The sequence below is a fragment of the Colletotrichum jinshuiense genome, chromosome 6 (assembly GCF_051148585.1).
Source record: "Colletotrichum jinshuiense chromosome 6, complete sequence".
NCBI classification, from domain to species: Eukaryota; Fungi; Ascomycota; class Sordariomycetes; order Glomerellales; family Glomerellaceae; genus Colletotrichum; species Colletotrichum jinshuiense.
In genome coordinates, this window is record NC_139313.1 from 4,573,680 (window position 1) to 4,589,913 (window position 16,234).

The 16,234-nt window shown below is 57.6% G+C and overlaps 2 protein-coding genes across 2 annotated transcripts; one reads left to right on the plus strand and one right to left on the minus strand.

Moving 5' to 3' along the window:
- Positions 1 to 10,863: 10,863 nt before the first annotated feature.
- On the plus strand, positions 10,864 to 12,837 carry EsH8_VI_001168 (uncharacterized protein; the record flags this gene model as incomplete). Its single annotated transcript, XM_083272421.1, has 1 exon — positions 10,864 to 12,837. The coding sequence occupies one exon, from the start codon at positions 10,864 to 10,866 to the stop codon at positions 12,835 to 12,837; it is 1,974 nt and encodes a 657-aa protein (XP_083127595.1).
- A 1,537-nt stretch (positions 12,838 to 14,374) lies between these two features.
- EsH8_VI_001169 (uncharacterized protein) lies at positions 14,375 to 16,162 on the minus strand (the record flags this gene model as incomplete). Its single annotated transcript, XM_083272422.1, has 3 exons — positions 14,375 to 14,651; positions 14,757 to 15,383; positions 15,516 to 16,162. 3 exons carry the CDS (start codon positions 16,160 to 16,162, stop codon positions 14,375 to 14,377), a joined length of 1,551 nt encoding a protein of 516 aa, XP_083127596.1.
- Positions 16,163 to 16,234: the final 72 nt, after the last annotated feature.

Below are 16,234 nucleotides of genomic sequence, written 5' to 3' on the forward strand. Positions count from 1 at the left end.
TCGTCCTTATCGAAAAACAACCACCAAACGAACAGCCAGCCAGCCAGCCAGCCAGCCCAATCCCACGCGCTAACCCCCGGTCCCATGCCATCTCATCTCGTCCAGTCCGGCCGAGGCCAAATCAGTCCGTCGCGGCCTTTACCCGTCACCACCGCATTGGACATGGACAGCAGCACCCCAAAAGCCCTCGCCGCACCCTCATCCAACCTCATCCCTCACCGGCCACCCTCCATTGTCGGTCAGAGGGCCCCAAACCGGCTTTTGTCCCTCCTCGGTGGGGGATGGGGAAGGCGAAGGCGAAGGCGAAGGCGAAAGCTAGCAGAAGGTTTGAACAATGCAAGCGAGCGACCGGTTGGCGCCGCCGCCGCTTGGAACCCCCCCCCCCCAATCCTCTCTCTGTCTCTCTCACTCTCTCTTTCTTGCTCTCCTGCTCTCTTTCTCTCCATCGGACCTGTCGGTCTTGGTCCAGCGCGCTAACGGCAACGACAGAAGAGCCAAGTCGGCCGGTTGGTCCGCTCCATCATTCCCAGCTTGGCCGACATCAAAGACGGACGATACACCACCCACCGCCCAGGAGACTACGGGCAATCACTACGTACTTACACACACTACTTACTTTTCTCGCTGCTCAAGACATGTGGTTCGTGGGGCGGACCCATGTCTCACTCACACACTCTCACTGACACTCGTCCTCTCTCTCACCTCATCCGTCCCTTCCCCCCCGTCTCCTCCGCAGAACCCGAGCCTCCAATGCAGTAAGCCAGCAGGTCCGCCATCAGAAGACCCCCAAATCCCCAATCCCCAATCCCAAATCCCCGAGCGTGACTCAAGGGGTGGGCAAAAGGGCCCCCAATTGATTGCTTCTCCCAAGGCATACCCTGCATCGGCTACCTGGGAAGAAGCCACCTAGTGTAACCGTAGTGTAGATGCTTCGTAGCAAGACCTATCTTCCCAGCAAACATGCAGAGAAAACACCTCCCCCCCCCTCGTGCCGACGACCGAAAAGAACAGACACATTGGAGCCTCCCTCCCCCATCAAAACAACCCAAAAGGGGTAAGAAAAGTGGACGGCGTCTACCGCGTACCCGCCCGCCGTCTCTCGTGCCGTCGAGGCTCCGACATCATCTTGCAGCAGCGTGCGTCTCTCCTCCAGTTCCCCCCCTTCCTACGTAGTGTACTGCACTCCGTCTCCGCCCAGCTCCATACTGGCCGGCCCAGCCCCCGTCACAGCCCAGGCACTAATACACCACGCTACACTATTGTAGTGGTGGTGGTGGACAGACTGTAACGGAGTCGTAGTCCCGTATCCATTTTGCTTGCTGCCCTCTGTCGTGTGTCGTGTGTCGTGTAGTTGGTTGGTTTGCTCCCAGCAACCTCTTTATTTTATTTTCCCTGTATTGCATCGCGTGCGCCGAGGGGGGCATCTCGCCGAGCCCAATGGCCGGCCCGCTGCCATACCGGCCAACCAACCTCGAACGACGGCCATCTCGATGTCTCTCCCCCCCCCGGTCTCAGACACCCAAATCTTGGTTATCAGTCGGCTTGCCTTACCACCCGGGCCCTTGCCCACCCTGTCCCAGTCGTACTGACACCTCGTTCTTCCTTCGAAATACCACCTTGGGATCCAACCTCATGGCATCCCGGCCCAGCCAGCGCATCGCAGCCAACACCACCGCCTGGCCCGAACGCCCTCCACTCAACCACATACGGATAGACGCTGGGCACGCGCGCGCAGCCCCCAACCGCCGCCGCGTGACACCTGCGCCTTTTGCCTCCTAAAAGTACAAAGTAAAATAAAAATAAAAGTAAAAATAAAAATTAAACCTCTCCAGGACAGAAACGAGAGAGCGCAGAACGCCTCTCTCTCTCCCCCCAAAGGAGCAGACCCAACCAAACTGGGCCCCCACTACCTCCGATGCCTAGAGCCTAGGGGAGGGTATTCGGCGCACACGGCACTTTTGAGCGTCCCGTTCCCCCTAAAGCTCCTACTTCCAAGTTTTTTGGCGTACAGAAGTTTTGGCGTACAGAAGCAAGCCCACCAAGAGCCGTTCCCCCCCAGCTCTCTGCTCTGTTCCAGCCCCTGGCCAGGCCCAGCGCCCAGCGTTCGCCGTCGTTGCCAAACAGCGTCGCCGGCCCCTTGCACCCCACCACCCCACTGCTTCCACTGCTCCCACCCCTGCGAATTCCCCTTCTTCTTCTTCACCTTCACACACACACACACACACACACACGCAGACACACAGACACACGCATCTCGATTCGTCGGCCAAGGATGGTTTAGACCGCGCATGCGTACCGAGTGCCTGCTGCTGCGTCGACGCAGTAATTAGTGTGCTGCGGCAGCGGCACATCCAGCAGCATTGGCACCGAACGTTCCCCAAAAAAAAGAAAACTTCCGGCGAGTCTTCTCTGACGTATTTTGCCGCCTGCTTTCTGGATTCGTCCTCCCGCTCGACACTTGCATCGTTGATCGTGCCCAAAGAGGCGTGCGCGTTTTAGCCCGGCCTCCCAAAGAGAATGGCAACGCGACCCGCGTGATACTGTCTTTGTCCGCATTGCCTCCGGAAGCGTTCAAACACCAAGAACCCTCTCTACTCTTCCTCCCCAACCTCGCCGCCGAACTGGACCGGCAAACCTCTCACCGCCGCGCGGTGCCAATAGACAAGCCCTCCGCACATCTCGTCAGTCTGTGCCCTCGGCGCCTCTTTCTCATGTCGTCGTGCCGATCGTGTCCCAACTCTCGTCCCTCCCCCGGTCCGTGTGGACCGCAGATAACCCGAGCCCGGTTTACTGTCTGAGCCAGCTTCCAGCCTCTGGGATCCTCAGAGCCCCCCCCCCCTAGTCCCCATCCCACGCCAATTCTTTTTTAAAAACTCGCGCCCGTTGCTGTCGCTACGGCCCTCAAGCTTTGGGTCTTCTCCATAGTTCACATCGTTGCAAGAAATTGGACAGAGAGAAGCTGACTCGCAAGAGAAAAACCCGAAAGTCCAACCAACCCCCGGGTTCGTCGACAGAAACTTTCCTAGGTTCTCTGCGCATGGCCATGTCCGACGGGCATCACTCCACATTGCCGCGCCCGCGAGCCGTCAGCGGACCTCAAACCCTCGACTGGCGCATACGGGCGAAGAAAAGGATGCAATGGCGGCGCCTCGTGGCCCGCAGCGCCCGGCGTGCCGTGCGGTTAGCCGACTCACTTCCAGAAGCCACCCAGAGATAAGCGACTGGATCGCGGCGGCCGCGCTTGGCCGCCACAGCCAGGACTTCAGAGTCGGTCCCAAACCTGAACCCCCCTGGAGGGGAGCGGTTGTGATAATGCCGGGGTGTGGGGGAGCAGCCAATATCACACACATGTCGCATCCCCCCGTGTCCGAAAAGATTTCAACGGAAAATGGAAGCCCTCTCTCGGCCGGTGTCTAATTTCCCGGCTGATAACGTGGGCCCGCCCAGCGGCAGACGTCTACATGTCAGTCTCGTCATCTGTCCTGCATGTGTGCCCCCCCATCTTGTCACATTTGACAATCTTGCGAGACATGAAATTAAGCAGCACGCACGGGGACCCCCAATGCTTGCCAGGGTAGACAATCTCGACGCGTCGGACCAGGAGCCAGGCCTGCCGTCGCGTCGACGACATGTACCCAGACGTCGTGTGCTTATCTCATGCGCGTGTCGGGCAATTTCAACAACCGCCGAGGGCTGCAGGCGCAATTTCAACGTCCCTGAATACCGTTGTCTCAAGCGATACGACAAGGCTGCACCTTTATCTCCCCGAGGGAGACGTGAACGAGTGTTCCGCTCCAAAGGCTCGACTTCCTGGAAGCCTATCGCTCGTCTCTCCGCCCAGAACAGCCACTCATTTCCAGGGTTATCATCGTCAATTTCTCACCTGCGGCACGACGTCGCAACCCGTAGACAGCAAACCGTTCCATTGAATTTGGGCCCTGCAGCGCGGTTGCAACCCGCAGCTCCCCGGCCGAGTGACACCCAGCCTACTGCAACCTCGTATGCCCAAACCTGGCCGTCGTCCAAAGCACGGCGACCAGCTTTTGTTGGGGCGGAACAGTACACACCCACATCGCGCTCCACGGTTACAGTGCATGTCAGAAATCGACCATGTTCGTTAGACTGGATGTCAATACAGCACTTTGTTGAGTCCATTTTCAGAAAAGACAAGAATATTGTCCGTTGTCCCGTGCCAGACAGAACTCCCGGGTAACGTGGAGCGATGTAGACTTATCCCGTCTCGAGAAAGGTTCCGCAACCTGATGAAGAGTGAATTGTCGCCGTCAAAATCGAGCGGATATTGTTCCCGTAACACGAACTTTGGTCAGCTTGGCTGCGGTGTTGCCATCCCCACTTCGCGAAATCAAGTCTTTGAACTTGGGCAATGGAGCACGACATGCGCCTCGACTGTGTCTCTTCGCACGATACCGCGGGTGTGCTGCCATTGACACAGTTGCGATCGCGTCACGAAAATATGGATGGTATACGCTGGACCTGGCACCGTATCACAAAAGGCTAATCTTGTGTCAAGCATCAACGCCCAGGATTGGCAGCTCTGTAAAAGCCCGAAGTTGTGCAGAGGAAAGGTTCATCTCTTCAGGTTGCTGTCTGCCGAGTTGATGAGCACCTGTTCACCAACCGCCATTCCGCCGAGAGGCATCCCCGTTCAGGTGGCCACCTTGAGGTCGCTCTTCTTCGAATCCCTCTCGTCACCGCACTCCCACAGGGCTGAGCGCGTCGAGCGTCTTCTTAATCATGTCTGTCTTGTGCAGAACCCCCTGGGAATTCGACATTGACCACGAGGGGTGATCAATGTCGGATGACTTGGACGTCTCAACAATGGCAAGATAGTCGACAGGCCCAGCGCGACGGCCTTTTTCGATGCGCCGTCGTTGAACAGGAGCTACATCTTTGAGGGATATTCGCAGCACAGGTCGACCCCTACTAGATCTTCAGCTGTGTTATCGCCGTGGATTTCTAAGTTGATGTGTCTGGGAGCGAACATGGCCGAGATGCCCGGTTCAGTCGTTGTTCGTGCAGACAGACGACACGTATCGTGGAATCATCCTGGCCACGAGCCCCACGCCAACGGTGACTCTCAGCTGCCGTGTAGGAGATCTTCGAGTTGGATGTTAGTCCGAGACAAACCAAACATATCGTGTATACAAAGCTAATCCCAAAGATGTAGGCCGGAGAAGTTTAGCGTGCCGGGGACAAGATGAATCATACCGTGCAGTTCATTAAGACAAACTGTCAGACGAAGCCACCGGGATCGGCCAGAATACATGCTTTCTCCTTCTCCAGTCCAGAAGCAAGACCACGTGACACCTCACTAGCAGGCTGATGATGGTCGGCCCGGGAAACACAACGGCTGTAGCTATTCAGAGGTTAAAACTTAAACGGTGCGCAACTCGCCACGAGTGGCTGCACATGTGAAACAGGATGATTGAAGCTTGATGCTCGAATAGGTTCGGGATGCACATCGCGGGGCACGAGCATTTGAGTTGCTGCGACAAGAGCGCAAACATCAACGCACCCCATTGTGGCGACCACCGGATTCGGAATTCCTGTGCTGCCATTTACATGCCTTGTGTCCGCGTTGGCACTGGAGGTGCCGCTTCAGCAGTTGCGGCATGATCGTCAAACTATCCTTGGTCGAAAGGCTTCCAAAGAATGAGATCGGCGACACACATCATCCGCGCTTGCCTTCATTTCTAGTTCCTCCCCACGGTCTTCGAATGCCCCCTCAAAACACAGTGTCTCTCGCTCCTCCCAACTAAACCCCCGCTCATCTATGAGCCGGCACAGGAACATGGTCGTCTATAGTCATACATTTGGCAATTGGCGTCCCAGCATTGCCCGGGTTTATGCGTCGAGTGGTGGACGGCGTTCCCGCTAAATTCGCGAGTTAAGCCCGCATGCGGCCGGCGATTCACGGAAACGAGTGGGGCCGGAAACGCGGGGGAATAAGGTGGTCTCTGCTCCGCAGGCCGGTCGGGGAAGCGAGACCTTGGCTTCCGGGACACAAAATGGATAGCCGAGGCCGGCAGAACTAGGTACCTAGCAAAAAAATCTACCTAGCCGGCGATTTGAAGGGCGAATAAGGCACAGGTACCAAGACGGTTGGCAGCACCAACCTTTCCCGATAAAACACCAATTCTGACTGGTCTCAACAAAAAGCCGCTGAGCGGTGTGTGTCAGATGCATCTAGGGCCCCTTAGCGGCCGCAGGGCGACGGCGAACCAGCCAATGATGTCGGGTTGCAGTTCCTGATTATCACGAGAACTGGTTGTTCTGCATGTGGCTTGCAGGCGAGGGGTAGCATCCGAGTGAGCGCGCGTGGCCAGGAAAAAGCAGAAATTGCGCACGTGTACCTCTGAACTGTGTGTTCTGGGTACTCGGGTGCAGAAACTCAAGGGGGCAATGGGGCAGATGTTGACGTCCAGAGGCGCGGGGGATATTGAAGCTGTCGTGAAGTCTCACCGACCAAGCAGGCCGGGGTAGTTGCTTGGTTCAGGTGAAGCTGGAATAGACTAGATGTTACGCGGCTCCCTGGTCCATGGCTCCATGCATCACGACGGGGCCGCTGCAAAGACAGGCTGGTGGATGTATTGTCTGTTGATGGGTTGACTGGCTACCTGCCCGAGTAGCGCGTTGGAGCGTGGCGATGGCTTAATGCCGGCATCGGCGAATTCGAGGTGACATCAAAGGGGACCGGATCGCCGGCTGAGCAGCAATTGCAACACAGAAGAGGGTTTACACTCTGTAAAGGTAACGTGTTGACAGGGCAAGGAATGTTTGGCTTGTGTGGTGGCCATTATTAAGCTTTGTAGCCAATGTGCAGTATGCTATAGTGTACATGGCCGGCCGTGGGGAGACGCTGGGTTGAAGGACAGCCAGCGGTGTGGGGGTTCCACGGGGGTTGATGATCGCCGGGTGGGCTTGTGCCGGGATCTGGGAGCGGTGGACTGCTGCTGGTATGATTCAGATGAGACGCATGTCGATTATTGAATGCCGGCCGAGATAGGGAGGTGAGAAGGGTACGACCCCCGTGGGCCGTGCGGAAACGGACAGTGCATAGGTGTTGCCAGGAACGCAAAGTGACGACGGGCGACGTCGCCGTTGGCCGGCTCCTCCTCGGTCAACGTCGTGGTGGTCCGTCTCGCTCTCCGTTGATGGTGGGTGGAATGTGGGATGTTTTCGGCCTTGGATCGATGCGCTGGCAAGCTTGGACAATGCATTTCTTCAGACAATGAACAAGTTTGGTTGCGTGGCTCAACAGACGCAACTGGCTGGGCCCGAAGCGGCAGTCATCCGATGTTTCCCAGTCCCGAGGAAAACATGGCGTCAGTTGAGGTGTCGGGTAGCGCCAGGTAGTGCGGCGTAAGAATCAGCCAAGTACGGCGGGAGGCTCTCCCCGAGAGGGACCTGTCCTGGGCGGGATCCAGCACAATGGGATGATGGGCAGGCTCGGGGACATTGCGTGTTGGGCCTTGGAAATGGGTTGGTCAGGGCTCGTAAATGATGTCGGGGCTTGACTCGCAAACGGCACCTCAGCCACGCCAGCGCCTCATTCGGTCATCTCAGCGATGCGGCACCCCCGGACAGCGAAATTGCTCATGGGTCCGAAGAGAAATGCCGGTGTCTGGAGAAGCAGCGTGGGCGAAGGGCCCAGGGACTTGGAGGTGACTGATGGAGCGCCGTGACAAATTAGACACATGGGCTTTTGCTATCCTCCCTTTTGGGATAATGGAAAAGGCAGGAGTCCGGGAGCGACGGTGTGATGGTTGGGTGACAGGCCGGGGGGACGTTAGTGGCGGGGCAGAGGCGGAGGATCGGTGAGAAGAATGGGCAAGTCAGCAGCTGAGAGGAACAGGTGGACTGGACGAGGCGGCTGCTGTAAGTCTCCGGTCCCTCTGCTCTGCTGCCGGAGGGCCCTGTGACTAAGTCCAAGTGCTCGAATCCATCGCCCCGGTGTCGAGGTCGAGGGGTTGGTACGGCCACAGTTCAGAGTTCGGGTGGCAGAAGCGTTAGTGGACTGCGAAGTGGCCTAGTTTGATAGGCATGAGCGCATTAGAGATGGATCCGGGGCGAACAGACGCCATTTCCGTCGAGCCTGACAGGCTGTTGTCTCTAGGGGGCTCCTCTTCTCTCCATGTTATTGCATTGGCGGCGTCGAGAGTGGGCTTGTGGCCGACGGTCGAGGGGGCGAGACAGCAGCGGAGAGGGTTGGAGACTGACTGGCTGCACTAATGGCCAACGTCTGCCGTCTATCGATGTCGATAGCGTCCTCTCTCGGGGGCAGGTCAAGAATTTCTCGACCATCTGGTCTGGGGCCGCGCCGGTCTCGTCTCGCCTGGTGTGGTACTTGGTATCCGCATCGACTCCGTAATTACTGCAAGTGCTGCTGGGTAGGTACGGATGGAAAGGGAAGGGCGATGTTCCAGACCGGGGTGGCATGCATCTTGGGCATTGCTCGGGGGTCGGGCGAGGCTCTCGTACCCTGAAGCGAGACGTGCGTGCAAACCCGGTTGTGGCGATGATGTCAAGGGGCAGACCAGACGGTGGCATCGCCGACGACGACTACGACGACGGCCTCGAACACAACCCTGGTGAGCGAAATTGCTGCTGGGCAGCCGGGAGCGTAGTTGCAGTGTAGTGTAGTGTACACTAGGCACGGAGCATTCCATGATGGACATTGTTATTATTATTATTAGTTCGTATTGGCATTTGGGCTCTTCTCTGGTCCGTTGGAGTCAGGCGGAGAGTCGTTCGGGGCTCTTCCTTGCCCTGCCCTGGCGCGATCGCCTCCAAGCTCAGATCAGGTGCGCGACCACCGGGTCCCCCCATTGGCGTATCGCACGGCACGCTGTACGAGAAAGGCGGGTACTATGCCAATCTGCACACTAGGGAGGGAAACAAAAGAATGGGTGTCTGGAGGTGGTCTGGAGACGAGACTGGAGATTGGGGAGACACGGAGAGGGAGGAGTGAGGAAGAAGAGGAGGAGGAGGAGGAGGAGGAGGAGACGAGACGAAAATGGTCCCCTGTGGCCCAGTCGCTTTGAGCCGCCGAGACGGTCAAGGTACAAGCAACACAAGCATTGTGTGGTGGTGGAGGGAGCATGTCGCGGGTGGAATTGGTCAATGGGAGAGGATGGGAATGGGCCGAGCATGTACCTACAAGGTGTGACGTTCTGCCAATGCAGACTGTGTTTCTCGGTCTCAGCCCAGGCGGCTGCTGCTTCTCCAGAGTCCAAGACTCCAGGACTCCACGGCTGGCACGGCGGGGCGGAGGGCGCGGTGCGACATCGGGGATGGGGATATGGCTCTGACGAAGACGGCCGGACTGGACATTATTTGATAATCAACTCCATTAATTCTATACTTGTATTTTTCTTCTTTTTCGCTCGTATATTCCTCCCTTTTTATTTATATTGCTTACTCCGTGTTTTTCTCTACCCTTGCAGGCCTTCCCAACGAGAACTGGGGTGGAATGAGGGGGCACTGGGAACCCAAATAAAAATAAAAATAAAAATGAAATAAAAGGTACGTACTCTTTATCTCAACGTTCCAAATAGAAGGAGAAGGAGCCACCACCCGCAGAAACAGAGACACAACAGCGAGGCAGGTAGGAAAACGAGGCAAGGAACAGCACCTTGTACGCCCCAATGGCATCATTCACCCATTCCGCTCACCATCACCATCAATGAATGAGCAATGGCCGTTGTTGCACAGCACCACCACACCATGTACTCTCTCTCTCTCTCTCTCTCCATAGGCCATGGTGAGGTACCTACTGCCCCACGCTCAGCACAGTGTCTCACCTCCACCAACACGGCCGCGGTACCTGAATGTCATCCCACTCTGTAACCAGCCCGAACCCCACCACACCCTCGACTGCCCGCCCTGCTTGTTTGCTTGCTTGCTTGCTTGTGCTTGCCCATGGCCATGACTGTTGCTGGAATACTTGGAACGTATCTACCCGCCCGGCAAGGTCCCGAGTACTGCTAGAACAGCCCAGCGCTCAGGTACACATACGGTGGGGTACTTACGTCCCGCTCTCTCGGGCTGCAGCAGCGCCCCTTCACCATGTGCAAGTCGTCCTCTACTTCGTACCTCCATGTACCCATGTACCGAGTACCGGGTACGTACCCTACCCGCACCACGCCTTCACCTCACTGTGTTCCTCTTACAGATAGATACACTAGATACCATGGTACCTCCTCCCACCTGCCCACTCCTTCCCTGTCGCCGCTGGTGCTGGCTGCTCCTGCTGCTTCCGCTCTCGCTGCCGGCCGCTCGCTCGCTGCTTCCAGACCAAAGGACGCAGACGCAGACTCAGACGCCTTGTGACCCCGTCACCGCCGCCCCTTAGCATCCTCTCCGTCGTCTTTTTTGCACGGCGGCTTCCATTGCCCGCCCTGCACCAGCCGTCTTTCGAGGTACCTTGTCTCGTCACCCGTCCCTCGCAGAGGAAGACGTACCTCGCCTCCAACCCGCCGACAAAACTCACGATCTGTCCGTCCTACTTCTCCTCCTTTCTCCCCCAACACCTTGCGCGCCGCACGGCCAGCAGCAGCAAACACCGTCGGCATCAGCAACAGAGATATCCCCCAACCGCCGCAGACCAACCTCCTTCCCCCTCCCAACACCCAACTTAATCACCCGACACCGGGACCACCGTCATCCTTCGTCCGATCAACTACCCCTCCTTGCACTGAAAAAGGGTCCTGCAACACAACCACCTCAGCAAACTTCCGTCTGACCTGTTCCTCTCCGCCCTGCCATTCCGACCTCGTTCGGATCGCCTCACCATCGCCCCCCGATCTGCCAGCTCCATTCTCCCATACACCGTCCTCCGCCATGGCTCAATCCAACGAGCCGCGGAGGCGGTTCGCTCCCGTTCCCATCGAAACCACCTTCGAATCTGTCCGAAAGGGCCCCGAGCAGCAACACCAACAGCAGCCAGGCCCGGCACCTGAGCCCACCCCAGAGCACACCCCGCGAACCCCATCCCCCAATCCCTTCGAGCAACGCATGCAGCTTTCGCCGCCGCATCGGCAACCCCCCCAGTTGCACGATCTGCAGCACGCCCCGAGACGCCGCTTCGCCCCCCAGCTCATCGAGTCATCCAGGCGCGCCCGAAGGGTGGGAGATGCTGGCCCTGCCACCCGACCGACCGACAAAACCGACATCACCCCCTACACGAACCACATCTACCTCCACCGCACCAAGTCAAGACGGAAGGTGGCCGACGGCGACTCGTCGCCCGCGTCCCAGCCCATCCAACAACAACCCAAAGGCGCGAGAAGAGAGTCAGAGGACGAGAATGCCGGCACCTACATGTTGGAATGGGCTGCCATGGAGGCTGAGCGCCAGATGCAGGAGGCTGCTCTGGCTGCGTTCCCCAACAGTCGTCCGCGTGAGGGAGGCGCCGCCCACTTCTACTTCAGAGAGAGCTCCGGCGACGACAGCACCCCCGAGAGCGCTTCCCCTCAGGCAACAGGTTCGCAGGCCAAGCCGCGTGGCCGTCACGCCAACGGCGCCCGTCGCAAGTCGTCGGAAGTTGGGTATTGGCACAAGCACATGCAGTTGCATGCAGAGAAGCTGGCTGTCGCTAGAGGCGACCACGCCCCGGTCTTTGACGATGACGATGAGGATGACACCCACAATGATTCGGACCTCGACAAGATGGAGCTCGACGGCCCTCCCGACGCCATGTGGCTGACCAACAAGAGAAACCACACAACCGACGTCAGCCCCAGGGGGCCTTTGGAGCCGATTGGCGAGACCTTCATGCCGCTGATAAGCCCCTCCCCCATCATCAACAACGACCTGCGCCGGCCAGAACTCCCCCCGCCCGAGCCGGTGAGCAAACCAATAGGCGAGACCACCATGCCCTTCATCCCGCCCGCTGCGGCCAGCAAGCTCAACGAGGTGCCCATCGCCTCGCCGGCTCAAATCGTGCCCGAGACTGGCTTCCGAAAGGCAGGCGGTGGCGGTTTCGGCCGGCCGTTCGGCAACTTTGGACTCCCCCCTGAGACGAGCGAGTTCCGCAAGATGCGCAAGGCCGCCTCGCCGCCGATGCTGGGCAAGGATATCGTTTTCCGAAAATGCCCCTCGCCGAAACAGACCAAGCTGGAGCCGGACCACCCCTTCTCAGAGGTGCCGACCACTGAAGAGAGAAACAGGGATTCGACGGGAGAAGCCGGCTTGTGGAGGGGCTACTGCTTCCGGAACAGCGAGAGCGATCAGGCCATCGTACCATCCGAGCTCCAAGGACCCAGAATGCTGCATACACCGCTCCCGCCTACTACCTCTGGGGACCCATTCGCCGCGGCCTTCAGCAAGAGCTCCGTGACTGACGAGCCCGGATCTGTGTACTCGTCCGCCAGCCTCACACCGAGCACCGCTGAGCACCGTGTCCGGTCGGGCGAGGCCAAGGGCCTGCACATGCTTGCCGGTCTTGAAGACCGCCTGAAGCGCGAAAAGGCCCTGGAAGAAAAGATTGCAACCGAGTTCGATGACATCTTCATCACACAGGTGTACAACTACCTTTCATTGGGATACCCGGCTATGGCACGGAGCTTTGACGAGGAGCTGTCCAAGATTTCTCACATGGGCATCGAAGAATTGGAGATGGACGACGTGAAGCAGATGGCAAGTGGTCATTTGGTGGACCCGGTAGAGGCCGAAATAGCGGAAGAGAAGAGGTGCCCAAGGTGGAGGGCCCTCAAGGCGTACATTTACGAGTGGGCACGACAACACCCGGATCTAGACAGCCTCGACCCCCTTGCCTGGGGCGTGCGAGAAAGAAGAGGCAGTTGGGCCATTTAAACGGCCGGCGCAAGTTAAGACTAAGAAGAGACGGTCACCATTATTTCATCATTCAGTTATCGGAGACAGGACTCGGCAGGCAACACAACGTGGTTGGGCCGAACAGAGGAGGAGGAGCATTCTGGGCCATTTTGCGATAAGGACAGCGCGTTTCGACGAGGCGTTTCAGCACGTGGCTCCACTGAGGAGAACGACGTTTGGCAGCAATCAGCATGAGTTTAGGTGTTTTGATACGGGAGAAGAAAAAAAAATACGCGGCGTTGAGAGTCTAGAACAGCGAGTGAATCGCACGATTGCATTCTAGATGATGTCTGTGGGTTTGCAGCAGGTGGGGGCGGACACGGTCGAGACCAGACGGAATCGGGCCGCGGCGGCACCGTGGGGCTCGCCTAACAAGAGGTGCAGAAGCTCTAGAGTCTAGACGTGGGCGGGGGTGTCCTATTTTTTTTATTTTAATATAAAAAAAAGGTATCAAGAAGGATCGCAGACTGTACACGGGCACTAACCTGTGGGGTGTGCCAGGTTATCGGCGAGCAATGGGTTTTTGACAGGCACAGAATGGGAGCCCAACTGCCAAGGCAGTCGCTTGATTTAACAACTTTTTGCTTCGGGACCCGCCGTGCTCATGTTTTTTTAGTCGCCAGCTAAACAATTTGCAAGGCCGTGAATATCGTCATTCGCACACCTCAGCCGGACCATCCATCCCTCTTTGAATGAACAATGTCACCTTTTTATGGCCGCTAGTGGGATACAAAGTGTGGTTTTGCAACAGCCGTCTTGCTGAACCAAACATGAGAACTTGGTAATACGGGGCTGGGGCATGATGAACAGAGAATACCCAGAGTTTCATGCAAAAAAAAAAAAAACCGACGAAAAGTAAGGTCTGTGCTTGGTACACTCTTTGACCCGTCTACTCTGAGGGAGTTCGACATGGCTCGGGTACTCTCAAAAGTCACATTTGTAGGTTGACAGCTCATGTGCAAGTAGCGATGCGTCGCCGATTCGTCGTTCGGAACGACGACTGGAAGAACATGCGTCTCAATCAGTGCTGAAAGAGGCAAAACTCAACACCCGCGGCGGCTCGTCACTCCTCCCAGTCCCAGCGGATCGTGTGCGCAGAAGGCAGGTCCGGGACAAACCACAAAGGATCCAGGGGTCAAACCTGAAGGAAAGTGGCCCGTCAACGGGGAAGCGTAGCAGGACGGCCACGGGCATACCTTTCGGAAGTGGTGATACCGAGCCTCGAGCCCAACCTCGCCCTTTCCCGTTGTCATTAGAAAGAGCGGTTTCATTTCCAAATTAAATGTATTCCAGTCTAAGAAAACTACAGATCTCACAATATACGTCTATGTTCCTAAATTTCTATATTAGACGGCGGTCGATTCGATATGGAGTTCTGGAACAGACGTCTTGCAGTCACCTTGAAATCTAGTCAGGCAGCGCCATGTAACAAGTGGCAGGAAAGGATATATGAGAGCAGCCAAAAGAAAATGAAAGAAAAGGAGCACAAGGGGGGGGGATAATCGTCCTCTATACCTCAGTGCCCAGTCGCTGCAAGTCTAGCAATCTCGTCGCCCGCAATGTCACGTCCGGGCCGGGCCAGGGTTCCGCGCAGCCGCTTGGCGTTTTCCCGCATCGAGGCGCTGGCGGGCCCGTCGTCGAGCAGCCTCAGGAAGGCGCTGGTGAGTTCGTCGACGGAGAACCCCGGGGCCGCCTTCTTGTTGCCCCAGACGCCCAGCTCGATTTCCTCCACGCGCGCGGCGTAGTTGTAGTGGTCCAACCAGGCCGGCAGGATGAGGTGCGGCACGCCAGCCCTGGAGGTTCTCACGTCAGCAAATTTCGAAGGGTTTCTCGGGTAAAAGGGTCGAAAGGTATACGGTCATGGGGAAGGGGTGGTGAAGGGGGGACTTGAGACGCACGCAATGGCTTCGTGATAGCAGTTTGCGCCTCCGTGATGGACGGAAGCCACAATGTGTCCAGACTCAAGCAAGGCCGCGGGGTCTACCGTCAGCCATCTAGAGACCCTAATTCTGTCATTGGCGATGAACTCCTCCAACAAAGGCTTCCAGGTCTCGTCATCGAGGCCCTCGGCCCTGTGCAGTTTCCATATGATCTGCACATTCGTCCGCTCCAACACGGCCCTGAGTGCGGCGGCCATGGGCCGAGCCCGTGCGGCATCATACTCTAGCACGCTGCCAAGATTGACGAGCACGGTGGGTGAGCGTGCCAGCCAGGCAGCCAGCTCCGGATCCTGGTCCTCGACCGGGGCAACGCCGACTACGATGGGGCCGGTAGCGGTGACGTTGGGAGGGACGAACTCGACCGGGATGGAGGAGCCGGCCGTGTCCTGGCTTATCAAGACGCTCGTCCCCGGCCTGTGGCTGTCAGAGAGCCTGAGGGGGTTCTTCATTCCATTCTCCACAAGAAACTTGCGTTTTGCGGATATTTCAGCGCCAAAGGCTAAGCTGGAGATGAAAGAAACCACTTGGTAGATGTTTGAAGGGATGTCTCGCCAGGGGACCGGGAAGTTGAGACCGGACCCAATGCTATCGGAGTGGCATGTTAGCTGCTTTCACAATACATGAGAGGCGTGCCGGCAGAGACTGCAATCCCAAGGACAAGCAGCCTCAAAATTCCGCCAAAGAATGGGCTGCGAGGAGGGGTTTCTTCGGACTCACGCAGGGTACTTCCAAAAAACGCCCATCCAAGGCTGCTGCTCACCGAAGCATTCGGACAGCATATTGGGCGTCAATACAGCATATAGGCGGTTGGCATCCCGCGTGGCATCGGCACCCGGCCGCATAAACGTCTCGAGGACGACCACCGCAGGGTCGATCTCTTGGATGAGACCGCTGACGTGCTTGTATATCTTGAGATAATCCGGACCGCTCCACGGCGAGACGAGCTGCTGCATATCCTTTGAGAGGGCCCTATTGCCGGCTATGCCGGGCGGCTGCATGAGTGAGAGAGAAGTGCGCTTGCCTGCGTCGTAAAAGTTCGGAGGCGGCAGCTCATGGAAGACGACCGGGGGCGAAGAGGGCGTCCTCTTGCGCGCAAAGGCCGATAACTTGTCCGTTCTGTCTCTGAGCTTGCTCCATGACGCGAAGTGGACTGTGACTTCCGGGTGGTGCTCGATGAGGGAGAAGGCTGTGGCGACGTGCACGTTGGAGAGGCCATGCTCGACGTTGACGAGGAAGAGGACGGTGTTATTCCTGCCGACTATAGGGGTTGGTCGTTGGTCATCGGTAGGTCCTCGGCGACGAGATATCAGAACGCCCAGGAGCCCCACGAGGACCGTCAAGAGGAGATAGCCGCGTTTCGCCATGGTCGGGAGACCGTGATGCCAGCAGCAGTGAAATGGTCTCTTCGGGATGTAGTATAGATGAAATAAAGGAAT